The sequence below is a fragment of the Poecilia mexicana genome, unplaced genomic scaffold (assembly GCF_051168715.1).
Source record: "Poecilia mexicana isolate PSO_F unplaced genomic scaffold, ASM5116871v1 scaffold_8, whole genome shotgun sequence".
NCBI lineage: Eukaryota > Metazoa > Chordata > Actinopteri > Cyprinodontiformes > Poeciliidae > Poecilia > Poecilia mexicana.
In genome coordinates, this window is record NW_028263377.1 from 4,832,990 (window position 1) to 4,860,961 (window position 27,972).

A 27,972-nucleotide genomic window follows, 5' to 3' on the forward strand; every position below is an offset into this window, starting at 1 on the left:
GTCTTTCTTTCCAGGTCCTGTTGACTCTGGCCGTGCACGGATTCAGCGCGTCTTCCTCTGCCTGACAGCGGGGGGGTTGAGAGATCCCGGATTTCGGCACCAAATGATAGGTACTTTTCTTGAACCTATATAAAAAGACCACAGACAACGTATATGAATTTCATAGACAAGCTTTTGCAAAAGGAGAACTCTTCGCCACGGCCTCTCCAGGCCGTTCACAGAGAATTCTGAACTCCTTCCACGCGAGCTCCTTCTTTTATTATCAAAGAAAAACAGTCACAGGGGCAGTCAGGAAAACAACAGAGGTCGTAAAACATTTAACCTAAACAAACCAGCAACTCAGTTCCAGGTGTGATAACTGATCTACGGTCTGAGCCCAGTTCAGCTCTAGGTCAAACTAACACAAGAAGAATTTAAGATCTGGGAAACACAGAGTTAACTGTCTCACATGAAGATAAACAGACAGTCGTAACCTCCAGTTCAGTTTATACACACATAAGGAAGAGAACACTTTAAACTAAAAATCACAATAATACTGATTAACATTAGACTGAATATGAACTAAAGTAATAATGATAATACCAAAAAATATCTAACAGTTGGCACAGTTTTTTTCCCCCAGACTTACCGACTGTGTTGAGTAATACTGTTGGATGCAGGTAATGTTAGCTAAAAGATGACTAGCTAATACCAATATAGCTCCTTAAGCTTGTTAACGAGTAGCCTGTAGGCTACTGATGTTGTTGTCTGTGTTCAAAAGTGGGTAATACTTGTTACATTCACTTTAGTAACTTTTTTGGAAAAAAGGTACTTATATAAGTAGTTTTACTGCACTGTACCTTTTTCTTTTACTTGAGTAATATCATTATTGTTACGTAGATTCATCCCCTCTCCATCCTCCAAATTAAGCCTGTCCCACCACTGTTAAACTGGTCTGGTCTTGGCCAGCAATTTGGCATGTAAGGCAATACATAGAATGAAACGCAATGAAACGCATTCCCCTTCCAACCTCTAACACAGCTGTTTTATGTAGCGATCTGAGTTTGTATAGCTGAACTTGCAGAGCCACAAGGAGTTTCTTTTAAGGAGGGAACCATCTGATGCTATATTTGAAACAAAAATAATCCAATAAAAAATTGGATTGAATAGAGAGCTGAAACTTCATGACACACACAGGAGTAAATTATGGCTGGCTGCCACATCTCTTACTGGTATTTGTTTTTCTTTCAAATTGCATAATATATTGGTGCATAAAATTATATCAATGAGAGCAATATATTTCCAAAACCTTAAACTAACAAACAGGCATGTCTAAACAGGGTTGGAGTAAAGCACGTCTTTGTATCTGTGATCATACTTAATATACAAAAACAACGTCATCAAAACAAATTTCAATTAAAATGACTCAAAACATGGTTTAATGAAGACTTTTTCTCTTTTAGACTTTTTGGTGTTATATATATATAGGCTTATCTCAACTGAACTTTTACACATTTCATCAACAAACCTCGCTGCATCTTATTGAAGTTTTTACATGTCAGACTATAGGAAAAGGGTATAACCCTGTTGCTTTTAACACACTGACAATTCCTGTCTTTCTTATCTTCTTGTGCAGAGTGCCGAATGCATCTGCCTAAATCCAGACGTAACGGCGGCAGAAAAAAGCCCAGCGGAAGGCTTAAGTCACTCGAACGAAAGTGTGCATTGAGGACCAAACTCAGGACCTCATTTCATCGAACTCTTCGCTCTCTGGTGGGAGGCAACTCTTTTCCTGGATGAAATGTTTCTAACAGAATGAAGACACGAGCCTCGCAATCATTTTGTCCACTAAAAACAAACAACAGCAACAACAACAACAAAAAAGAAAAGACATGAGAGAAGACGTTGCAGGAAGCTGCGTTGGTCACAGAGTCTTCAATCGGAGGCTGAACTCCAGCAGCACAGGTCACATCACTCCATTTGACTGATTGCTGCTCCTCTGGAGCCGGGCTGAGGCGTGTGTGTGTGTGTGTGTTTGTGTTCCTCTCATGATGCTCAGTTATGTGAACTGTAATGGTTACAGGAAGAAGAACCAATAACTGAATCTAATGTTTTAGTAGAAACTCAGGTGCACTGAACTGTACTGCATTCACTGTGGAGTACCTGGTGAAAGTATTCATACCTGTTGGAATGTTGTTGTTGTTGTGTGACTACTACAAACCGTCAAGTATTTTAGTGGGATTTTATCTTTTACACCAGCACAGAGAAGAATTCAGTTGTGCTACATGGAAAACCCTTAAAACTGGTCGCCACTCAATCTTGAACATTAGTGTTGAAGTTCTGCCAAATATTCTCGACTGGAAGGTAAACCTTCGTTGTCGTCTTAAGTCTTTTACAACCTCCCAAACATTTTCAACAAATATCAAAAGCCTCCCAGTTCCTCCATGATTTTGTAGTAACACAGAGGTCATAAATCCATTCCTGCAGTCTACAGTTTGAACAAAGGTTTTTTTATAGTTTGGAAGAATCAAAGTTGTTGCCTGCATTAGTGCTTGTTTTAATTCAGTAAAACTTTTTTCAGCTTCTGGATTCCAAATTATTTTGTCAGTCATGGCCATTGGGGTGCCATGAATCAAATCCTGTAAAGCCTGAGTTTTTTCAGCATAGTGTGGAATCCAGGTTCTGCAGTAATTGCAAAGTCCGAGAAAAGACATCATTTGCTTTTTAGTTTCTGGTTTAGGTGCTTCAGAAATTGTCTCTTTTCTCGCTTTTTGTATCTGCTTTCCCTCAGCAGAAAGTGTATGTCCCAAATAATTTACTTCTTGTCTCACCCACTGCAGCTTATCTTTGTTTACTTTGTTCCCTGTCTTACTGAGGTGGTGCAGCAAAGCGAGTGAGTCTGCTCTGCATGCTTCCTCGCTTTCAGATGCTATTAACAGGTCATCAACATAAATCAAGAGTTGACTTTTTTCTGATATTTGGAAATCAGATAAACAGGCCATAATTGCCTCGCAAAATAAGCTTGGGCTGTCCGCAAAACCTTGGGGTAATCTGGTATAAGTATACCCCAGACCTCTGTAGGTAAATGCGAACCAGAACTGTGAATCTGGATGAATGGGTACAGAGAAGAAAGCATTGCTGAGGTCAATTACTGTGAAGAATTTATTGCTTGGTTTTAGTGAGTTTAACAACGTGTGTGGGTCTGGCACATTTGGTGCTCTTGTTTGAACTGCTTCATTGACTGAACGTAAATCCTGAATCATGCGCCAGTCTTTTTTGTTTGCCTTTTGAACAGGAAAAATAGGTGTGTTACAAGGAGAATCTGAACATTTTTTGATGATTCCTCCCTTTAACAAACCCTTGATTACTGGTTCAATCCCGTCCAGTGCTTCTGGTTTTAAAGGATACTGTTTTACCCTGGGCCTCCAGCTAGATTTTGCTTTAATTTACACTGGGGGAATTGAACCAAGTAAGCCAACATCAGAGGGACCTTTTGTCCACAAGTTATCTGGAAGCTCAGCTAATTCAGCTTCCTCTTTTTCTGTAAGAAATATGTTCATGTGTCACTCAAATGCATGAACTTGAGCTGTGCCTGTAACAACTTCACAAAGTGATTGTTTCCAAACATCACAGCTAGGGCTGTAGCTCCAACCATCTTCACCTTCTTTAAAATCAGTGGCTTCAGAAACCATTTTAGTTCTGTTACCTACATCTGCCCATGTAATATTATGCGGCTTAAAAAGCGAGATGTGTGGGTTTGCAGGTAACTTATACAGCTCTTTTTGACTAGTCGGAAAGAGCACAGTCACAGCTGCATATGACCTTCGGTCTGTGAACATTTCAGTCACAGCAAGTGTCACAGGATTTGTTTCTAAAAACTTCTGCACATAATCATCCTGTGGATCATTTAGGATGTTCATTGTTACATGCAACTGATTGTAGTTCATTTCTGTTTCAGGTATGTCCAGTTGTCCTCGAGCCTCCCTAAGAAGCTTTTCTGGGACAAAAGGATTGTCAGCTGGCTTTAGATCATAAGAACAATAGATTTTTTCATCCTTATGAACTGTGTACAGATCAGAGTGTTTTAGTCTGACAGCCCTCATGCCATCTTGTACAGGGACTACTGCTATCCCTAGTTTTGTCATTAGGTCTCTACCTAACAGATTTATTGGACACTTAAATGACATTACAACAGAAGCTTTTGCTTTAATTCCTGTTTCAGGATCTTTAAAAGATGTATTTTTTGACATATTTTCTCTATGTGTTTGTCCATCGGCAGACTTCACCCAAATGGACTCGTTTGTGGGGTTTACACCTTCTATTTTAGTTTTTAGAACTGTTTTGCATGCACCGGTGTCACATAAAAATTCAACTTCTTCCCCACAAACAATCAGTGTGATGTAAGGTTTTTCTTTTAATGCATTTAACATATCCCAGGCTGCACATATGTCCACTATTTCATCCATTTGATCTAGTGGTATTTTTTGTTTGGGTGTGGCAGAGTCTAGTCATGCTGAGGAGTTAGACTTTTGTTCTTTCTCCCATCTGCCACCCCTCCAGTCTTCTTTTTTCTTTAATTGGCAGTTTTTTGCCCAGTGGTTTGGTTTGCCACAATGCCAGCAGACATCGTTGTCCTTTGGTTTACGACTTAGGGGTCGCTGCCTAAAGTGACCTCCTTTGCCTCTGTTTCTCCCCCGGCCTCTTGAGGAGCCGCGGAAAAAGACAGAGGTATCTACTTCTCCAAAATCCTCCAGATGAAAAACATCTGATCCTGTTTTCGGTTTTTTAACTACTTTTTCTGCATGACGTGCCCATGTCATCAGCTGTGGGACTGAGGCAGCATCATATTCAACCAGGTGTTTTTTGATCCAGCCCTCAATTTCAGGGTGGAAACTAGACATTAAAGCGTTTTTTAGTTGTTGTTGATATACGCTTTCTAGTCCTTCATCATAAGTGATCCCACTGTGAACTTTGAACTCCTTCTCAAATCGTAGACGAAAATCGTCCACGTCTTCTCCAACTTTTTGTTTAATTCCTGACAGATGACTATAATTTGCCTTTTTACGAAAATTTGTTCTAACTCTCTCACACAACGGGTCCCATTGTGCTTTAAAAGGATCAGAGAGAGCAGGGTTAGCTCCTGGAGGGTATGGAATTGGAGCTAAAATATTATTATTAATTGCTTTCCCTGTATAATTTCCCCTCACTTTTGCCCAATCTTTTCCTAATGAGGACATAGCTGCTTCTCCTGCTTCTACCCCATTTAGTCTATATGAATGGATTAATCCAGTCATGTCTTCTATCCATTTATCGGGATCTTCTGTTACAGGTGTTATTCCTTCTACAGCTTTTCTGGCCTCTTTTAAAGTCCAGGGTCTAAAAACATAAATGTGTTGCGGCTGACCATCTCTAGGATTAGGATTTGGGACCTCGATCATTGGATATTGTTCTGTCCCTTCAGGACTGTACATAACTCGAGGAGTTCTGTACTTTCTCAGATTATATGAATGTCCCTGACCACTTGGACCTGCACTTTCTTCATTGTATAATGATGGTGGAGAGACTGGGAGAGGAGGGTAAATTTTGGTAGGTGTGAAAACTGACTCTGGATCTGTGGTCAGTTTGGCAGGTGGGGATCGTGTTAGAGTGAGAGTTGGAGGAGTTGAGGGTAAGGTTGCCTGCTTGCCTGGGGAAGGAGTTTGAACTGTTCTAAATATGGGCTCATTTTCTTCTGGTACTAAGACAGGAGCAGACGGAGCTGCTGCAGCGGCCGGGGGAGGAGCAGTCGGCCGTACCTGCCCCCCCTCCTGCCCTGCTGGAGCATTCCATCTGGTTAACACCATTTCATTGTCTTCTGGCCTTACAAATAAGTTATTTGATTCTACAAGCTTTTTATCTTTTACCTTTTTAATTTGCTCTTTCCTGTCTATGGCTGCTTTTAACCATAATTTAGCACACCTTAATTCATCCTCCTTTTTAGCCTTTTTTATCCCCTTTTTTCTTGCTACACTACTCTCCAAAATTCCCACAATTGTTTGCCATTGATCAATTTTTAGTTTTCCATCTATTTTATATTTCTTTTTCCATTTTTTCATGTGTACAATGCTACCAGGAAATCTGGACAGCATGTATTTCTCATCCCCATCGGGGCCCTCAACAAGTGAGGAATTACAAGAATTTGCATTTCCCATTATTCAACTTACTTGCAATTTTAGCTTTTTATTTATTTAAATTTAGTCCAGGTTCGTTGACTCCTAGGGAGTCCTATGAACTGGAGATTTTTTCAGTAGGCCAGCAATTAAAAATACCTTGTTGTGGTATTCTCCACTTCAACTCTTTTGAGTGGGAGAATCTTGCCTTTGCATCCACAAGAGGTTTGCTGCTTAACCCCACTGTGTTATATGAGGTAAAATACTGAGCAGTATTTAAACCTCCAATCACTCTCACACTACTTTTTCACGTACACACACACATCAACAAAGCAGCAGACAAACCAGCAATGACAAGACAGCAAAATTCAAACATCCTATCTACATGAGGATTTACCCTTATGGGGTTTCCTCGAAAAGAGAAAGGTTCTAGCAACACTTCTCCTCTCCTGAGTACAGATTTTTAGTTAAAACGCTGTTTAACAAGGATTCTTAAACCTCAGAGTTTTAGTCAAATCGCTGTTTAACAAGGATTCTCAAACCTCAGAGTTTTAGTTAAAACGCTGTTTAACAAGGATACTCAAACCCCAGAGTTTTAGTCAAAACGCTGTTTAACAAGGATACTCAAACCTCTAAAATAGCCATTTTAAAAATTCACCTACGTTTCTGTAGTTTTCGGGTTGTCCAGTCGGATCTCGTCACTCCGCCGTTGGCAGACAAAGTCGGACATGTGTCGCTGGCCCAGCGAAGAATTTTGCTTCCTGGGTCTTTCTTTCCAGGTCCTGTTGACTCTGGCCGTGCACGGATTCAGCGCGTCTTCCTCTGCCTGACAGCGGGGGGGTTGAGAGATCCCGGATTTCGGCACCAAATGATAGGTACTTTTCTTGAACCTATATAAAAAGACCACAGACAACGTATATGAATTTCATAGACAAGCTTTTGCAAAAGGAGAACTCTTCGCCACGGCCTCTCCAGGCCGTTCACAGAGAATTCTGAACTCCTTCCACGCGAGCTCCTTCTTTTATTATCAAAGAAAAACAGTCACAGGGGGCAGTCAGGAAAACAACAGAGGTCGTAAAACATTTAACCTAAACAAACCAGCAACTCAGTTCCAGGTGTGATAACTGATCTACGGTCTGAGCCCAGTTCAGCTCTAGGTCAAACTAACACAAGAAGAATTTAAGATCTGGGAAACACAGAGTTAACTGTCTCACATGAAGATAAACAGACAGTCGTAACCTCCAGTTCAGTTTATACACACATAAGGAAGAGAACACTTTAAACTAAAAATCACAATAATACTGATTAACATTAGACTGAATATGAACTAAAGTAATAATGATAATACCAAAAAATATCTAACAGTTGGCACAGTTTTTTTCCCCCAGACTTACCGACTGTGTTGAGTAATACTGTTGGATGCAGGTAATGTTAGCTAAAAGATGACTAGCTAATACCAATATAGCTCCTTAAGCTTGTTAACGAGTAGCCTGTAGGCTACTGATGTTGTTGTCTGTGTTCAAAAGTGGGTAATACTTGTTACATTCACTTTAGTAACTTTTTTGGAAAAAAGGTACTTATATAAGTAGTTTTACTGCACTGTACCTTTTTCTTTTACTTGAGTAATATCATTATTGTTACGTAGATTCATCCCCTCTCCATCCTCCAAATTAAGCCTGTCCCACCACTGTTAAACTGGTCTGGTCTTGGCCAGCAATTTGGCATGTAAGGCAATACATAGAATGAAACGCAATGAAACGCATTCCCCTTCCAACCTCTAACACAGCTGTTTTATGTAGCGATCTGAGTTTGTATAGCTGAACTTGCAGAGCCACAAGGAGTTTCTTTTAAGGAGGGAACCATCTGATGCTATATTTGAAACAAAAATAATCCAATAAAAAATTGGATTGAATAGAGAGCTGAAACTTCATGACACACACAGGAGTAAATTATGGCTGGCTGCCACATCTCTTACTGGTATTTGTTTTTCTTTCAAATTGCATAATATATTGGTGCATAAAATTATATCAATGAGAGCAATATATTTCCAAAACCTTAAACTAACAAACAGGCATGTCTAAACAGGGTTGGAGTAAAGCACGTCTTTGTATCTGTGATCATACTTAATATACAAAAACAACGTCATCAAAACAAATTTCAATTAAAATGACTCAAAACATGGTTTAATGAAGACTTTTTCTCTTTTAGACTTTTTGGTGTTATATATATATAGGCTTATCTCAACTGAACTTTTACACATTTCATCAACAAACCTCGCTGCATCTTATTGAAGTTTTTACATGTCAGACTATAGGAAAAGGGTATAACCCTGTTGCTTTTAACACACTGACAATTCCTGTCTTTCTTATCTTCTTGTGCAGAGTGCCGAATGCATCTGCCTAAATCCAGACGTAACGGCGGCAGAAAAAAGCCCAGCGGAAGGCTTAAGTCACTCGAACGAAAGTGTGCATTGAGGACCAAACTCAGGACCTCATTTCATCGAACTCTTCGCTCTCTGGTGGGAGGCAACTCTTTTCCTGGATGAAATGTTTCTAACAGAATGAAGACACGAGCCTCGCAATCATTTTGTCCACTAAAAACAAACAACAGCAACAACAACAACAAAAAAGAAAAGACATGAGAGAAGACGTTGCAGGAAGCTGCGTTGGTCACAGAGTCTTCAATCGGAGGCTGAACTCCAGCAGCACAGGTCACATCACTCCATTTGACTGATTGCTGCTCCTCTGGAGCCGGGCTGAGGCGTGTGTGTGTGTGTGTGTTTGTGTTCCTCTCATGATGCTCAGTTATGTGAACTGTAATGGTTACAGGAAGAAGAACCAATAACTGAATCTAATGTTTTAGTAGAAACTCAGGTGCACTGAACTGTACTGCATTCACTGTGGAGTACCTGGTGAAAGTATTCATACCTGTTGGAATGTTGTTGTTGTTGTGTGACTACTACAAACCGTCAAGTATTTTAGTGGGATTTTATCTTTTACACCAGCACAGAGAAGAATTCAGTTGTGCTACATGGAAAACCCTTAAAACTGGTCGCCACTCAATCTTGAACATTAGTGTTGAAGTTCTGCCAAATATTCTCGACTGGAAGGTAAACCTTCGTTGTCGTCTTAAGTCTTTTACAACCTCCCAAACATTTTCAACAAATATCAAAAGCCTCCCAGTTCCTCCATGATTTTGTAGTAACACAGAGGTCATAAATCCATTCCTGCAGTCTACAGTTTGAACAAAGGTTTTTTTATAGTTTGGAAGAATCAAAGTTGTTGCCTGCATTAGTGCTTGTTTTAATTCAGTAAAACTTTTTTCAGCTTCTGGATTCCAAATTATTTTGTCAGTCATGGCCATTGGGGTGCCATGAATCAAATCCTGTAAAGCCTGAGTTTTTTCAGCATAGTGTGGAATCCAGGTTCTGCAGTAATTGCAAAGTCCGAGAAAAGACATCATTTGCTTTTTAGTTTCTGGTTTAGGTGCTTCAGAAATTGTCTCTTTTCTCGCTTTTTGTATCTGCTTTCCCTCAGCAGAAAGTGTATGTCCCAAATAATTTACTTCTTGTCTCACCCACTGCAGCTTATCTTTGTTTACTTTGTTCCCTGTCTTACTGAGGTGGTGCAGCAAAGCGAGTGAGTCTGCTCTGCATGCTTCCTCGCTTTCAGATGCTATTAACAGGTCATCAACATAAATCAAGAGTTGACTTTTTTCTGATATTTGGAAATCAGATAAACAGGCCATAATTGCCTCGCAAAATAAGCTTGGGCTGTCCGCAAAACCTTGGGGTAATCTGGTATAAGTATACCCCAGACCTCTGTAGGTAAATGCGAACCAGAACTGTGAATCTGGATGAATGGGTACAGAGAAGAAAGCATTGCTGAGGTCAATTACTGTGAAGAATTTATTGCTTGGTTTTAGTGAGTTTAACAACGTGTGTGGGTCTGGCACATTTGGTGCTCTTGTTTGAACTGCTTCATTGACTGAACGTAAATCCTGAATCATGCGCCAGTCTTTTTTGTTTGCCTTTTGAACAGGAAAAATAGGTGTGTTACAAGGAGAATCTGAACATTTTTTGATGATTCCTCCCTTTAACAAACCCTTGATTACTGGTTCAATCCCGTCCAGTGCTTCTGGTTTTAAAGGATACTGTTTTACCCTGGGCCTCCAGCTAGATTTTGCTTTAATTTACACTGGGGGAATTGAACCAAGTAAGCCAACATCAGAGGGACCTTTTGTCCACAAGTTATCTGGAAGCTCAGCTAATTCAGCTTCCTCTTTTTCTGTAAGAAATATGTTCATGTGTCACTCAAATGCATGAACTTGAGCTGTGCCTGTAACAACTTCACAAAGTGATTGTTTCCAAACATCACAGCTAGGGCTGTAGCTCCAACCATCTTCACCTTCTTTAAAATCAGTGGCTTCAGAAACCATTTTAGTTCTGTTACCTACATCTGCCCATGTAATATTATGCGGCTTAAAAAGCGAGATGTGTGGGTTTGCAGGTAACTTATACAGCTCTTTTTGACTAGTCGGAAAGAGCACAGTCACAGCTGCATATGACCTTCGGTCTGTGAACATTTCAGTCACAGCAAGTGTCACAGGATTTGTTTCTAAAAACTTCTGCACATAATCATCCTGTGGATCATTTAGGATGTTCATTGTTACATGCAACTGATTGTAGTTCATTTCTGTTTCAGGTATGTCCAGTTGTCCTCGAGCCTCCCTAAGAAGCTTTTCTGGGACAAAAGGATTGTCAGCTGGCTTTAGATCATAAGAACAATAGATTTTTTCATCCTTATGAACTGTGTACAGATCAGAGTGTTTTAGTCTGACAGCCCTCATGCCATCTTGTACAGGGACTACTGCTATCCCTAGTTTTGTCATTAGGTCTCTACCTAACAGATTTATTGGACACTTAAATGACATTACAACAGAAGCTTTTGCTTTAATTCCTGTTTCAGGATCTTTAAAAGATGTATTTTTTGACATATTTTCTCTATGTGTTTGTCCATCGGCAGACTTCACCCAAATGGACTCGTTTGTGGGGTTTACACCTTCTATTTTAGTTTTTAGAACTGTTTTGCATGCACCGGTGTCACATAAAAATTCAACTTCTTCCCCACAAACAATCAGTGTGATGTAAGGTTTTTCTTTTAATGCATTTAACATATCCCAGGCTGCACATATGTCCACTATTTCATCCATTTGATCTAGTGGTATTTTTTGTTTGGGTGTGGCAGAGTCTAGTCATGCTGAGGAGTTAGACTTTTGTTCTTTCTCCCATCTGCCACCCCTCCAGTCTTCTTTTTTCTTTAATTGGCAGTTTTTTGCCCAGTGGTTTGGTTTGCCACAATGCCAGCAGACATCGTTGTCCTTTGGTTTACGACTTAGGGGTCGCTGCCTAAAGTGACCTCCTTTGCCTCTGTTTCTCCCCCGGCCTCTTGAGGAGCCGCGGAAAAAGACAGAGGTATCTACTTCTCCAAAATCCTCCAGATGAAAAACATCTGATCCTGTTTTCGGTTTTTTAACTACTTTTTCTGCATGACGTGCCCATGTCATCAGCTGTGGGACTGAGGCAGCATCATATTCAACCAGGTGTTTTTTGATCCAGCCCTCAATTTCAGGGTGGAAACTAGACATTAAAGCGTTTTTTAGTTGTTGTTGATATACGCTTTCTAGTCCTTCATCATAAGTGATCCCACTGTGAACTTTGAACTCCTTCTCAAATCGTAGACGAAAATCGTCCACGTCTTCTCCAACTTTTTGTTTAATTCCTGACAGATGACTATAATTTGCCTTTTTACGAAAATTTGTTCTAACTCTCTCACACAACGGGTCCCATTGTGCTTTAAAAGGATCAGAGAGAGCAGGGTTAGCTCCTGGAGGGTATGGAATTGGAGCTAAAATATTATTATTAATTGCTTTCCCTGTATAATTTCCCCTCACTTTTGCCCAATCTTTTCCTAATGAGGACATAGCTGCTTCTCCTGCTTCTACCCCATTTAGTCTATATGAATGGATTAATCCAGTCATGTCTTCTATCCATTTATCGGGATCTTCTGTTACAGGTGTTATTCCTTCTACAGCTTTTCTGGCCTCTTTTAAAGTCCAGGGTCTAAAAACATAAATGTGTTGCGGCTGACCATCTCTAGGATTAGGATTTGGGACCTCGATCATTGGATATTGTTCTGTCCCTTCAGGACTGTACATAACTCGAGGAGTTCTGTACTTTCTCAGATTATATGAATGTCCCTGACCACTTGGACCTGCACTTTCTTCATTGTATAATGATGGTGGAGAGACTGGGAGAGGAGGGTAAATTTTGGTAGGTGTGAAAACTGACTCTGGATCTGTGGTCAGTTTGGCAGGTGGGGATCGTGTTAGAGTGAGAGTTGGAGGAGTTGAGGGTAAGGTTGCCTGCTTGCCTGGGGAAGGAGTTTGAACTGTTCTAAATATGGGCTCATTTTCTTCTGGTACTAAGACAGGAGCAGACGGAGCTGCTGCAGCGGCCGGGGGAGGAGCAGTCGGCCGTACCTGCCCCCCCTCCTGCCCTGCTGGAGCATTCCATCTGGTTAACACCATTTCATTGTCTTCTGGCCTTACAAATAAGTTATTTGATTCTACAAGCTTTTTATCTTTTACCTTTTTAATTTGCTCTTTCCTGTCTATGGCTGCTTTTAACCATAATTTAGCACACCTTAATTCATCCTCCTTTTTAGCCTTTTTTATCCCCTTTTTTCTTGCTACACTACTCTCCAAAATTCCCACAATTGTTTGCCATTGATCAATTTTTAGTTTTCCATCTATTTTATATTTCTTTTTCCATTTTTTCATGTGTACAATGCTACCAGGAAATCTGGACAGCATGTATTTCTCATCCCCATCGGGGCCCTCAACAAGTGAGGAATTACAAGAATTTGCATTTCCCATTATTCAACTTACTTGCAATTTTAGCTTTTTATTTATTTAAATTTAGTCCAGGTTCGTTGACTCCTAGGGAGTCCTATGAACTGGAGATTTTTTCAGTAGGCCAGCAATTAAAAATACCTTGTTGTGGTATTCTCCACTTCAACTCTTTTGAGTGGGAGAATCTTGCCTTTGCATCCACAAGAGGTTTGCTGCTTAACCCCACTGTGTTATATGAGGTAAAATACTGAGCAGTATTTAAACCTCCAATCACTCTCACACTACTTTTTCACGTACACACACACATCAACAAAGCAGCAGACAAACCAGCAATGACAAGACAGCAAAATTCAAACATCCTATCTACATGAGGATTTACCCTTATGGGGTTTCCTCGAAAAGAGAAAGGTTCTAGCAACACTTCTCCTCTCCTGAGTACAGATTTTTAGTTAAAACGCTGTTTAACAAGGATTCTTAAACCTCAGAGTTTTAGTCAAATCGCTGTTTAACAAGGATTCTCAAACCTCAGAGTTTTAGTTAAAACGCTGTTTAACAAGGATACTCAAACCCCAGAGTTTTAGTCAAAACGCTGTTTAACAAGGATACTCAAACCTCTAAAATAGCCATTTTAAAAATTCACCTACGTTTCTGTAGTTTTCGGGTTGTCCAGTCGGATCTCGTCACTCCGCCGTTGGCAGACAAAGTCGGACATGTGTCGCTGGCCCAGCGAAGAATTTTGCTTCCTGGGTCTTTCTTTCCAGGTCCTGTTGACTCTGGCCGTGCACGGATTCAGCGCGTCTTCCTCTGCCTGACAGCGGGGGGGTTGAGAGATCCCGGATTTCGGCACCAAATGATAGGTACTTTTCTTGAACCTATATAAAAAGACCACAGACAACGTATATGAATTTCATAGACAAGCTTTTGCAAAAGGAGAACTCTTCGCCACGGCCTCTCCAGGCCGTTCACAGAGAATTCTGAACTCCTTCCACGCGAGCTCCTTCTTTTATTATCAAAGAAAAACAGTCACAGGGGGCAGTCAGGAAAACAACAGAGGTCGTAAAACATTTAACCTAAACAAACCAGCAACTCAGTTCCAGGTGTGATAACTGATCTACGGTCTGAGCCCAGTTCAGCTCTAGGTCAAACTAACACAAGAAGAATTTAAGATCTGGGAAACACAGAGTTAACTGTCTCACATGAAGATAAACAGACAGTCGTAACCTCCAGTTCAGTTTATACACACATAAGGAAGAGAACACTTTAAACTAAAAATCACAATAATACTGATTAACATTAGACTGAATATGAACTAAAGTAATAATGATAATACCAAAAAATATCTAACAGTTGGCACAGTTTTTTTCCCCCAGACTTACCGACTGTGTTGAGTAATACTGTTGGATGCAGGTAATGTTAGCTAAAAGATGACTAGCTAATACCAATATAGCTCCTTAAGCTTGTTAACGAGTAGCCTGTAGGCTACTGATGTTGTTGTCTGTGTTCAAAAGTGGGTAATACTTGTTACATTCACTTTAGTAACTTTTTTGGAAAAAAGGTACTTATATAAGTAGTTTTACTGCACTGTACCTTTTTCTTTTACTTGAGTAATATCATTATTGTTACGTAGATTCATCCCCTCTCCATCCTCCAAATTAAGCCTGTCCCACCACTGTTAAACTGGTCTGGTCTTGGCCAGCAATTTGGCATGTAAGGCAATACATAGAATGAAACGCAATGAAACGCATTCCCCTTCCAACCTCTAACACAGCTGTTTTATGTAGCGATCTGAGTTTGTATAGCTGAACTTGCAGAGCCACAAGGAGTTTCTTTTAAGGAGGGAACCATCTGATGCTATATTTGAAACAAAAATAATCCAATAAAAAATTGGATTGAATAGAGAGCTGAAACTTCATGACACACACAGGAGTAAATTATGGCTGGCTGCCACATCTCTTACTGGTATTTGTTTTTCTTTCAAATTGCATAATATATTGGTGCATAAAATTATATCAATGAGAGCAATATATTTCCAAAACCTTAAACTAACAAACAGGCATGTCTAAACAGGGTTGGAGTAAAGCACGTCTTTGTATCTGTGATCATACTTAATATACAAAAACAACGTCATCAAAACAAATTTCAATTAAAATGACTCAAAACATGGTTTAATGAAGACTTTTTCTCTTTTAGACTTTTTGGTGTTATATATATATAGGCTTATCTCAACTGAACTTTTACACATTTCATCAACAAACCTCGCTGCATCTTATTGAAGTTTTTACATGTCAGACTATAGGAAAAGGGTATAACCCTGTTGCTTTTAACACACTGACAATTCCTGTCTTTCTTATCTTCTTGTGCAGAGTGCCGAATGCATCTGCCTAAATCCAGACGTAACGGCGGCAGAAAAAAGCCCAGCGGAAGGCTTAAGTCACTCGAACGAAAGTGTGCATTGAGGACCAAACTCAGGACCTCATTTCATCGAACTCTTCGCTCTCTGGTGGGAGGCAACTCTTTTCCTGGATGAAATGTTTCTAACAGAATGAAGACACGAGCCTCGCAATCATTTTGTCCACTAAAAACAAACAACAGCAACAACAACAACAAAAAAGAAAAGACATGAGAGAAGACGTTGCAGGAAGCTGCGTTGGTCACAGAGTCTTCAATCGGAGGCTGAACTCCAGCAGCACAGGTCACATCACTCCATTTGACTGATTGCTGCTCCTCTGGAGCCGGGCTGAGGCGTGTGTGTGTGTGTGTGTTTGTGTTCCTCTCATGATGCTCAGTTATGTGAACTGTAATGGTTACAGGAAGAAGAACCAATAACTGAATCTAATGTTTTAGTAGAAACTCAGGTGCACTGAACTGTACTGCATTCACTGTGGAGTACCTGGTGAAAGTATTCATACCTGTTGGAATGTTGTTGTTGTTGTGTGACTACTACAAACCGTCAAGTATTTTAGTGGGATTTTATCTTTTACACCAGCACAGAGAAGAATTCAGTTGTGCTACATGGAAAACCCTTAAAACTGGTCGCCACTCAATCTTGAACATTAGTGTTGAAGTTCTGCCAAATATTCTCGACTGGAAGGTAAACCTTCGTTGTCGTCTTAAGTCTTTTACAACCTCCCAAACATTTTCAACAAATATCAAAAGCCTCCCAGTTCCTGAAACACATCCCCACGATAAGATGGTATATATCCACCAGATATACCAACCCCATGTGCCATGGATTTTAAAGCTGAATTTTGGTCTCCATCTTCTACAAGTTTGCTAGCTTGTGTCAACCTGCGGCGTTATTCTCTACAGTGTAGCCTGGTGAAAAGCAGTGTGTTGTTGTTCCATGCTTTAATTGAATGGATCTGATTTTACTCAGTATGGATGGGATATTTGTAATGCACCTGCTGGATCGTGAAGGAAGCTACGCCATAAAGCTTACCGGAGATTGCGGGCGCTGTAAACAACTTTCCCCCTACTGCCAAGAGAGAAGTGAAAGCCAAACGACACCAGGAATAAAATGTCTTAAACATTCCTCTTGCTTCGACTTTAATTGCTCAATATTTGGAAGCGTGGCCAACACAGACTGAACGATTTTGTTGACTTCCTCCACTGCCACATGCAGATACAATTCTAAAACATAACAAAACCGCAACATCATTGTTCGCAACTCAACTTCTGTTAACTGATTGGATGAACTGAACCTGAGAAATCAAACTCCAATGGAGACATCCCAGACATATCACTGAAGAGAGATGAGAATCAAGCAGAACTGTATAGGAATTTAATGATTAGGCTAACTTCTGCGCGTTAGTGTTCTACATAAAACATTCTACATTGATGTTTGATTGAAACCTGACATGTAAAACATTTCAAGGGGTATAAATATTTTTGGTAGGTACCGTCAAAATTCTAAAGGGGAAATTTAGAATATCTAAGTTTCACTTGAAAAGCTGCAGACTGAGGAAAAGCTCGGGGTGTTATGAGATTCCACAGCATCGTTGTGCCATGGTGTTTCTGGAAATGTGAAATCTGTCCTCTGAGCTACTGTCCATTGTCAAAATGTGATTTCATCTGATGAGAAAAATGTAAGCCATTCTTACAGCTCCCACTTATGAAGGTAGGAACTTGGACCTGACACATTGTCTTGTGTTTTCGACTCCTACCTTTAAGTTCAGAAGGAAGTAGTTATTGAAATACTTCCCTGTTGTGTTGATGGTGACATTCAGCCACAAAAGCGTTGAAGTGCCCTCCATCGCATTAAATTTGGCAGCAACAATTTGGATAAAGAAAAACAAAGTGAGAGACGAGGTACAAAATATTTGCAAGCCCACTGAGTAAGTGAGCCCGGCTTACTAGCCAGTTGATAGGAGTTAGCTGGCTGCGTGGATGCGTCCTATCGGTACTAAACCACAGTGGTAACTTTTTATTGCTTTTGGGCTTCATTTAAACATTGTCCTAAAATGTGAAGCACCCAGATTGATCAGGTTTGAACTTAAATATCTTACATTTACCAAAAACGCTCACATTTATGAAGCTGAGGTTTTTTGCGTGTGTGAAAAATAAAAAGGAGGGTGGGGGGGGTCACACAAATCTCCATGTCATACGCTGGATGTATCATTACACCCCTAGAAAGAACTAATGCTTTTCTAGCCGACTTCTCTGAGTGTGTTTACTACTGGTGTAGGGTGTGGATGTCATATACAGCACCTGGTGAGCTTAAAACATTGCGAAAGAAGTTTGTAAATGTGTATAGAGTATTTAAGGTTATGCTATTAAAAAAGAGATTTTCATTTTAAAGTTAATACATGAAGTGTTTAATTATCCATTAAAAAGCTATATACTGGTATATTGGATTGCCATTGCCATTATTGTTTTTTTTTTGTTTGTTTTTTGTTTTAACATTGAAAATGTTGCTGACCAAATAAGAAGTATATATTTTGTGAAAAGTATGTCAACTCAGAGTTTCTTCGCAACCGTTCTGCTTGCTTTGTCATGGGGGACATAGAGTGTGGAAATGTTAATATGGTTGGTTGTGATGTGGTCAAACGTAAAAAAAAGAAAGAAAGGGGAAAAAAGAAAGCTTATGTGTATATATTTGTGACCTTATTTATTGCTTTCCGCATATTAAAATACAGACTTTTGCTTGTTTGAGATATGCAGCTATTTTTAACAGTGGGACCAATAACAGAGACTTACTGAATTATCTTTTGTTTGGACGACCGGTGACAGTTTGCTAATTATGTTTTGGTCAGTTATCAGACATTGCACTATTAGCACTATTATTGAAAGCTACAACCACACGGTTTCTTCTTTTTTCTGGGACTCAATGTGATAAATCAACCTAAAGGGATTCATACCTGTAAAGTGAAAAAAAATAGAAATGTTTTTTCTTTTTTGTTTGTTTTTTACAAATGAAAAATGCAAAAATTAACTTTTTGAATCATTGTTTTCGTAGCACCAACCTTCAATAGAATCTCAGCTTTCTGTCTCTTCAGGTCAGTCTTTACCAGCTTCGTAAAGCTGAGATTATATTTTACAATCTCATGACTTTTGAAGGTAATTGGTTTCACCAGTTTGTATTAAACACACACCAAACTTTTCAGGTTCTTATTTTTAAATATTAAAAGAAAGGAAGAAAGAAAGAAATTCTTGTGAAACTTGTGTCAGTTTATCAAATAAAATCCCAACACAAAATACATAGGGGTTTATGGATGCTACACAGAGGCCGCCTGTTTGTGCAGCTCTTATTTGTATCAGAGATTTAAACAGTTTTTATTGCTGAACGTGAAACTCTGAAACGCCGACTCTTGGTTTCAAGCGGAAGGTTTTGCTCAGTATGCGCCTCAAGCTGGTTTGCAAAAAAGGTGAAGCTACTGAGTAACGGCTCAGCTGTGGCAGAAAGACTCGTATAGTCTGTCAGCTGTACAGATGTACATTAAAACAACTTTAATCCTTCAGATTATAATTTCAGTGCAACGTTTTAAAGATGTTTTGTTGTTTCGAAATGGTTATGTTAGAAAGCAGAGTAGCTAAGCTTCCAGTGCAGCAGTATTTGTGTGATCAAGCCTCGGTTTGGTTTTTGTATCACCTTTGTAGAAACATGGAATGGTTTTACAAGCATAAAGAATCTATAAAATACAGGAATTCAACAAACAAACCACGTGTCGTCTTCTGTCTGTTCAGCATCTGGGTTTGGACACCTGATGATGTGTCTTATTGCTTTTCTTCTTTTTCTTTTTCTTTTTTACAACAGAAGCACATGTTTTCAGATCTGATGTTTTAACATGAGGCTGCATGCAGATTGGGAATGCATTGATGTCGGGAGCCATGGGAAGACATTCATAGTGCTTCAGTTTTTACACCTTTTTATGTTTCTTTCTTATTCCAAAATAAATTTTAAAAATTCTCAAAATTCTGCACTAGGAATTATTGGTTTGCGGGAAAAGTTTTGATGCTTCTGCCAAGCTGTCTGAATAAGTTTTCACCGTCTCCACTCAGCACAGTAGAAGCTGGAGATGTGAGTTTAATTTTCTCTGTGACTGAGCTCTTCAGTCAGTCTGCTCGTACTTCAAACAAATCTCCTATTAAAGTAACAAAACGTATTTTAATTGGTTAAAGCCTTTAAAAGAAAATCACTCTAAATTGTGAAAAAAAAAACATATTTTTTATTGCCAGTTTCATGTATTTTCCAGGCACATAGTGGCATTTTATAGCACAATTACATAACTATGCTACCTTCAGTCATTAGGAAAATGCTAAAAAATATCAAACATGACTTAAAGGAAATTTGACTTCATAAAGTGACACCTTGAAATTGGGCCTCTGTCTCTTTAAGAAACTCCTGCTCCTTCTGAAACTCCGCCTTCAGGAATTCATCACAACATGGCTCCTCTATTAACTCTTTAAGAATGTTCTTAGGACGTTTCACTGAGAATTAGCTCCTATAATGAGCTGAACAGATGAGCAGCTCCACCAGTTGTTTGCTAATTACTCCTGGCTAGTCTGAAGGAGCTGAGTCGGCTTCTAGAAACATTGGAAGGATGCGTCTGGCAAAGGCAGGGAATTAACGTGATTTCTGCTGATTATTTCTGATGACTATTTATTCTGTGTTGAATTCCGTGCCAGAAATTTTGCAATCTTCTTTGGAATAAGGAGTCAACATAACAAACTGAGAAAAGTCAGCCGCAGTGAAACCTTTCCAGCTACACTGCAGCAAAATGACTCATAACATCTTCAGTTTCATAAATGAAAACACCAGAGAATCAAAATCAATCAGATGTAATTTCAAAACAAAATCTGTTAAAAACTCCTGTTTAAATCACAGAACGAATCTAACTAACATTCTACTTTTGCAGAAAGGCGTCTCATGCCTCTTGGGTTGCGCCTCCAGCTGCTCTGCACATCCACAGCTCAGAACGTTTCGTCTGTTCCTTCTGAATGCAGAGTGAAAACCTTCCAGCTGTTTGCCTCCATCCGTCTTTACAACCATTTTTCATGTTTCTCTGACAGGGAAACTCGCCAAGGTTCTGGGAGTTGTGCCAGACAATTTCCATGGCTCAAGAAAGATATATTTAAGGTTTAAGCTATTTTTCAATATTAGCTTTTAATTGAAGTTCTTTTATAGGTACTTGGAGTTAATGTGTTTTGAATCAACTTTTCCATGATGGGTTCAGAAGTAAATTTTTAGCATGGCAAAGATTTGCAGGGTTTATGAAAAATCAAGGTCAAAGTTTTAAAACACTAACTTTTAACATATTGAACATTTGAAATGTGTTACTCTTTTTGACATAAGCACAAATTAAATCTAAAAAGTGATTGTGTCTCCATTTTCTGCTCAGTTATGTTCATAAATACTTCATGAATGCATTCCATCGTTTGTCTTGTCTGTGATCCGGGACAGCTGCCCTACAGGAAGATCATTTGACTGATTAGGGAAAAGATTTAATCGCTTTCGCTCCCTTAGGCAGCAAAGATGAAAATTATAAAAATAAATAAATCAAAAAAGTTCAGTTGTGTATCCCACCAGTTGTGATGCTGACCACGACAGCATCACAACTGGGGATGTTGTCGCCTGTTGTCACCAGCTAGCTGTTGCACATTGTTTAATGTCTGTGCGCAAAGGGTTTCATTGGAACTCCAACATTTGGGTTAGATTTCAGACGTAATCCAACATTTGGTTGTGACGGCGGAAGGTGGGTTGTCAGTCTTTGTGTCTTTGGGCAAGACTCTTCACCCTCCTTGCCACCCACCAGCTTCTTTGCCACTCAAGGAGGCTGGTGGTGCCGTGGTATACCCCAGGGCAGCTGTGGCTACTATACAGAAGCTAACCACCACCAGTGTGTGTGTGTGTGTGTGTGTGTGTGGGTGTGTGTGAATGGATGATTGTAGTGTGAAGTGCTTTGGGGCGCTCTGAACTTTGTAAAGCGCTATACAAGTTTAAGCCATTTAAAATTAAATGTAAAAATGGACTTGGTTAAAACTCAAGCCTGTTTGGGATTACAACATTTCAGATTTTTAAACAGACATTATTGTATATTTTTTCCAGGCACACAGTGGCATTTTGCAGAACAATCAAGTAACTATGTTACCTTTAATTATTATAAAAATGCTGTATAACACATGACTGAAAAAAAATGTGACTTTGTGTTTTAATGTCTTAAAATTGGGCCTCTGTATCTTTAAAAATTCCTGCTCTTTCTAAAACTCCACCCTCAGGAAGTCATCACACCATTTTTACCAGCGTTGCTCTGAGAAGTAGCTCCTATAATCTGGTGGATCTCAGCAGCTCCACCAGGTGTTTGCTAATTCCTAATGGTTAGTCTGAAGGAGCTGAGTAGGGGGGCTAAGTAGGGCGGGCTGCTCTGTGAGGTGGAAGCTCAGAAACTGCAGCTTCGTCAGATTCGTCCCCGAAGACAGGGCTAGGTCCACCAATGCGTCTTGCACAGCTGAATGGTTGCCATGGAGATTAAAGGATTTCTCAAACATGCATGAAAGAATCAAAGCAGCACTCCAGGTCTGTTTTTGCCAAGGGAATAACATCATAGCATGACGTGAAGCTCCAAACAGTCTCTGTTACATAACAACATAACACTGCCCCTTTAAGACCGTGCCCCAAGCGATGCCATTTTGAGGCTCAGTAGAGGATTCCAAGGGATTTGATAAAGGAACAGTTTCATCAAACATAGTTTGAAGAAATAACAAAAGTCCAAAGAGTTTTTTCCAGTTTCAGCTGCTTTCTCTATCAGCCTCGGAAGAATCCATTTCTGTGATCTGAGCTTCTGCCAGTTTCACACATCAGTGACGATGAAAGAAGGCATTCCTAGAAAGACTGAAGAGTTTTCCCAGGGTAGTAATACTTTAAATGTTCCTTTTATAATGTCTAATGTCCTGATGCAGGTCAGTTAAATGACAACAAAAAACTCATTTGAAGAACGATCCAAAGCCACAGAAAACAGTTTTATTCTACCAGCTGTCTTCATTTATGCTAATCCAATATAATTTATGTATAATGTTATAAGTTTTTTTTTATAAATATAACAATGAAGCTGTGGACATATTTATTACTTTAAAACGTCTCCTATCCCAACATGTCACAAAACACTCAAAACGCTCAAAACACCTTCGCTTTGAGCGCCTTCACTCCAGCCATTCATATAGAAGTTACTTTTGAAATAACCAAAGCATTTTGATGTTGTAATTGAAACAATGCCATATTCTTTTGGCCTCTTTCATCAGAATATGTCACTCTGCCAAAAAGGACAAACTGATAAAAATAAGTCTGTCTCCAATTCCTTCAGATTTCAGTCCTGTCAGTAAACTATGGGGAGTGCAATCTAACAACTTACAGGATTCATAACATCTGGCATATCTGTTTTCCTTTGCTTTTTGTTTTGTCCTTTTCGTTTGCTCTTTAGCTCTGTTTACTGGTGTTTATCCAAAAGAGTCATGACTTCAGTGGAGAAGATGGAAACAACATGGGTGTCATGTGAAAGGATTTTAACTTTTCAGGTAGTTGAACCTTGGATTTCGTCCAACAGAGGATACTGACAGATGGCAGTTGCGATTCTGAGTTTAACAAAGAGGGTGTTAAAAGCTATGTTAACGATAATTCTACCTCTCCTCCTTTTTACACGATCTCCTCCTGTGTAACACGTACCTAAAGCTTCCAAGACCGCCTCAGGCCAGTAAAACAAACCCAGAGAGAGACAAGTCGCGACCAGCAGGATAATACTGTATATGACAGAGATTATTCCAAACATTGATTAGACTGTCAGTGTGACACACTGTGTTGTTTCCAACACATCTTAAAACCAGAATCAAATGTTAATGTTCTCCTCGTTCTCTTGTCCCACCATGTTTCTCCTCGTTTCTGTTTGCTGTGCAGCAGCAGCAGCTGCTGCTGCAAGTCGAGCTTTAACTTTGTGTCGACAAGTAGTCGTTTGTTGGATATATACAGTGTAGCACGAGGCTTTTGGAATCTGCTCATGCAAGTCAAAACACAGCGGTGCAATTATGAAAAGAGCAGGCTCCAGCAAACAGCTGTGAAGATGTGCTAACACTGAATCCAGGTGAGACAAGGTAACGCACATAAATCTGACATAACAGGGTGCATAGAGACTGGAAGCCTTTCAAATCCATGTATTTAATTATTGGTTATTTTAGCCAAATGGTGCAGAATGTTACACTGGCAGTGAGGCAAAAGCAGAGAGAAGTAAAAGGACTTTAAGAAATAACGTAAAAAGCAAAGAACATAAACAGGTGTGTGATTGCATAATAAATGTAGGTGATTATTAGCAGGTTGAATCTGTGAGGGGAACTGAGCTGGGAAAATGGCATCAGGAGAACACTGTGAATACCAGGGATACACACGAGTCAGTGTGTTTTCAGTCTGGTAGATTCTCTGTTCCATTCTCAGCTGGCCCGCTTCTCTTTCACACTGCACTGTGACAAACAATCCAAAACCTTTGAAGAATCTGCTCATCCCCTAATCTGCACTTTCCTTTCTGTCCCAAGCAGTCATTTATTTGTTCACAGCCAAACCAGAAATTACTGTTACACAACAACCAACCCATGGAATGGATCAGCATTCTTCACTGCAACGTGGGACTTGTTGCAGATATCCTTTTACTTTTCAAACAAATAACTTTACAGATGTTCCAAACAATCAGAAACAGGATCCAAAAGAAGACACAGCATCTTCAGAAAACCACATCTTGTACTTTTTGCTTTTGTTTCTCAATTCCAGGCCTCGGGAATTGAGCATGTTTTAGGCGATTCCCTTCTGCCACACAGCCCGTCTTAAGATGCAATGAACTGGCTCCTGCAGCATTTTGATGGCATGCAGGAGATCATAGAGTCATTAGGATCGGACTTTCTGGAACAGATACAGCTAAATTATGCAAGGCAGTGATCCATGAGGACCCAAATTGTTCTTGTTATGTCACAGAACAAGATCCACATGGCTGACTTAATTTTGTCCTCAGACCTTTGGTTTCTAGAGATTCTTAATTAACACAAAGCAGTTATTTTATAAAATACTTATACCCTCCTGTTCAAAATTGCATTTGTTTTTGTTACTAAGCTGGGCCTTAGAATGCAAAAAGAAAAAAAATGGGACAAGGAGGCAAACAAATCAAGTAGGGACTTGGTGCTTTTAAAAGCCATTCAGTAGTTGATCTAAAAATCTAGGCTGTCAGTCCTGAAGACTTAAGATCTGCTCATAAATCTGGCATATTGCTGTACATTTACACCAGCAGGACCAAATTATGGCAAAGGCAAAAGCTGAAAAGACCTCTGTCCTTTCAGCGTGGTACTAATGTTAGGCTGCACAAGATCTAACAACGAGGCATCACTGTGATGGCTGGACAGAGAGGGACACAGCAAGATGGTCAATTAAACATTCAAAGAGACTACAGAGAAGTGGCTTATGTGAGTGAGGGGCTTAAAGAAAAAAGAAATCTCCTTCCACACGACAAACTTGACTCTACGAACTTTGCAAGCGATTACCAAGCATGAAACATTAAAATCTGGAAGATTTTTTTTTCTTCTGATTATGGTATGACATGGATATGTCACTGGGGATGTTTTATATCCAACTTATGATCTGAGAGCCTTTCACTTAAGCTGGACAATAAAGCTGCAGGCGAGTCGAGAAGAATTTGGAGATGTTGCAGTGGCTTCATTTGACTGGAGGGTCTTTTTTCTGTGCTGTGACAAATTGTGTCTTTCAAAAGCTTTTTTTCTTCTTTTTTTTCTTTGTTTTACAGATTTAGTTATTTCCAGACATTTCTTTTTATCGTGTTCTGTCCAGCAGTTTTGCTCTCAGAATTGCTATGTGAGTGCCAAGGAGTAGCTCAACAGATTCACTTTCACAAGTGGAGTGTTATGGCTTTCACTATGAGCTTATTTCAAATGCATGAATAAGGATGCAAAAGATGATGGGAAATAAAAGCTAGAAAGACAGAGAGATGGGGTGAGAAGCTAAAAGAGAAAGAAGGACGTAGATAATAAAACAAAACAGCCTAAAGTCTGCTTCTACACCTACAGAAAGAGAGATCACCACTGAACACGGCCCTAACTGCAGCTCCCTCACGTCTGAGGAAGAACTTGACTGAATGTTTCAGATAGAAGATAGTCAATTTATCCAAAAACAAACACCTCTCTCCTCTTACAGCAGTCAGTTCACTAATTAGCGTAAATTCCGCTGAACTAGTTCACAAGTTCATCTGTGTCTATTATGATGCTGAAATTAACTTAACTCAGCAATTAGCATTTGCTGGAAGCTGAGAAATCCGAAGGTTGTTTTTGTTTTGAGATTTTCATTGCAAGCGCAATGAAAATCTCTTGTGCTTGCCATTTATGTTTTACAAAGGATTCATAAAAACAGTCGTCCACTGGCTGTTAATGGTAGAGTCTGTCCCTTGGAGAAGACCACAGCAGTTCCTCAGACAGTTACCCCCATGCTGCATTGTGTTTACACAAAGCCACACATGGTTTGTGGGTCAGTGAAATGGGTACTGTGGTGGATGATGAAATGAGATGGAATAACAATGTATTCTATTCTGCCTGTTGCAGACAAAGTCCAATTTTTACATCTGAAATTAGCTGGAATTGCCATGTTGTGAATTGCATGGTCCCTGATATAATTAGACCGTTTCCACACCCTACTGAGACTCCCAGTTCTCTGAGGTGAGCGCTAACCTCTTCCTGCAAGATATTGTCAACCAAATTACAGCCATGATTGCTTCCTGACAGCCTTCAGCTGTTTAAGTCAGAAATGTCAAGCTCCAATACTGCTGTTAAAGTCAAGCTTAACAACGGCATAAATGATCTTTTTCTTTTCAACCACATCAAAGGAAAAGTGTCCAGAGAGACGGAGATGGTCATACTGATTAGTGGGAAGTCATTGGTGGAAATCACACTGGGGTCTCACACTGGGTGGTAAGATGAAAAGAGGCAGAAAACAAATCTTCCTAAATAATCTCCACGCATCATTTGGTGTGTTGCATGAAAGGAGGCTGAATCTTATATGGTTACATCCACAGGAGTGTGTGCAGGGCGGAGTGTGTGCATGTGTCTGGGAAGACACTGGGAACTGGGACACTGGGAAGATCAATATGGCCATTGATCTTCGGCGGGGTAGAAAGAGCTTTGAACTTACTGGATACTTGGTGCAGGTCGTGGTATTCAGGGGGCATGTTGGATAGCAGTGGTGACCTCCTCCTCCAGAAAAGAAACCATCAGGAGGTGGAAATCCTGACTGAAGACAGGAAGACAGACAATTTTTACTCCATGCCTCCAACCGACTGTTTCTCCATTCAATGTGCGGCTTGTGTGAGGTGAATCAAGGATTTTAAAACACAATGGGAGGCTGTAGTGAAGGGAACACGAAGGATTTTGTGTCATGATGGTTAAAGTTCAACTGGTTCAGTTCCGTGGGTAATGCTGGTAAAGTGCCACTAGGGGACACAGAAAGTGGTATTGTGGTGATTTGGAGCTGTGTAATAAGATTGTTAACTGTATCCTGCTAACCCAGAGTCTTAGCAGGACAAAGGTTTGAAAGTGTTTCTTCAAAAAGAGTGAGCATAGCAGCGTCAAACAGGAAGTCTGTTTTTTCTTTTGCTTTATCCACCAGTTTACCTACTGGGGCTCTACTTTTTATCTGCTTTGGGTATGATGCAGATAGTGTCCTACTTGTCCACAGTATAGATAGGCTCTTAATTTGATTCGTTACTGCTGTTCAGGGGTCAAAGCCGTTTGACCTGCATATGATCTTCAGAGGAATGATTGACAGGAACTGGACTGGCAACTGGGTGATATGGTTGAGACTGAAGGCTTTTGCCTTTCAGTGTAATTACAGCCTGTAGTTCTATAATCTATTCTAATAGTCATAGAAATTATGTGGTCCATTGTATAAAATGTATCTCTGTAGGGATGTCATGAATCCAGGAAGGAAGAGATTTTTGGCTGGATAATTCTGTCACATTTGGATTTAATTTCCTGACCCACATTCAGAATCACACCCAGGAGACGAGATAAAAAGCACGTGGGTTAATTTACAGAGTATGAGAAACGTGATGATGAGGATTTTTATCCTCTCAGGAACTGGGAGCAGGAAGAGAGTAGGAGTTGAAATTAGTAGAAATTATAGTCAATGATTTTACAGAAGATTAAAATGACCCACAACCTTTAATGATCTGTGATACAGTTAGAGCTGTGGTGGAGCCAGCTGTTCATTGTCAGAAGCAAAAAATACAAACCACCATCCTCCAGCTACTTTCTGTTCTCTTCTTCGATGTTTTCGACCAGTAGTAACGTCTGACTGGTGATAATGTGACTCGTGTGAGTGTTTCCATTGCAGTTTTGTGAAATACATCCATTTCAATATGGCTGAAAAACCACCTCATCGTCGCGCAAAAAAGTTTTTATCAAA

General features: G+C 39.8%; 3 protein-coding genes across 9 annotated transcripts in view; 1 reads left to right on the forward strand and 2 right to left on the reverse strand.

Annotated features, from left to right (window-relative positions):
- The window catches only part of LOC106909849 (uncharacterized), a 55,314-nt gene extending 36,117 nt beyond the window's left edge, over nt 1-19,197 (forward strand). For 5 of the 7 annotated variants that reach the window (XM_088008065.1, XM_088008064.1, XM_088008066.1 and 2 more), the window contains one exon: nt 1,616-19,197. In XM_088008065.1, coding sequence (XP_087864191.1) covers nt 1,616-1,708 — 93 coding nt within the window. In that variant the 3' untranslated portion in view covers nt 1,709-19,197. The remainder of the gene's footprint in view (nt 1-1,615) is intronic. The other 2 variants (XR_015764068.1, XR_015764069.1) reach the window with 2 other exon arrangements.
- LOC148157905 (uncharacterized) lies at nt 4,481-6,170 on the reverse strand. The gene has a single exon (XM_088008060.1). It carries the CDS (start codon nt 6,168-6,170, stop codon nt 4,488-4,490), a length of 1,683 nt encoding a protein of 560 aa, XP_087864186.1. The 3' UTR covers nt 4,481-4,487.
- Nucleotides 11,375-13,064, reverse strand: LOC148157906 (uncharacterized). Its single transcript, XM_088008062.1, has one exon. The coding sequence runs from the start codon at nt 13,062-13,064 to the stop codon at nt 11,382-11,384; it is 1,683 nt and encodes a 560-aa protein (XP_087864188.1). The 3' UTR covers nt 11,375-11,381.
- Nucleotides 19,198-27,972: the final 8,775 nt, after the last annotated feature.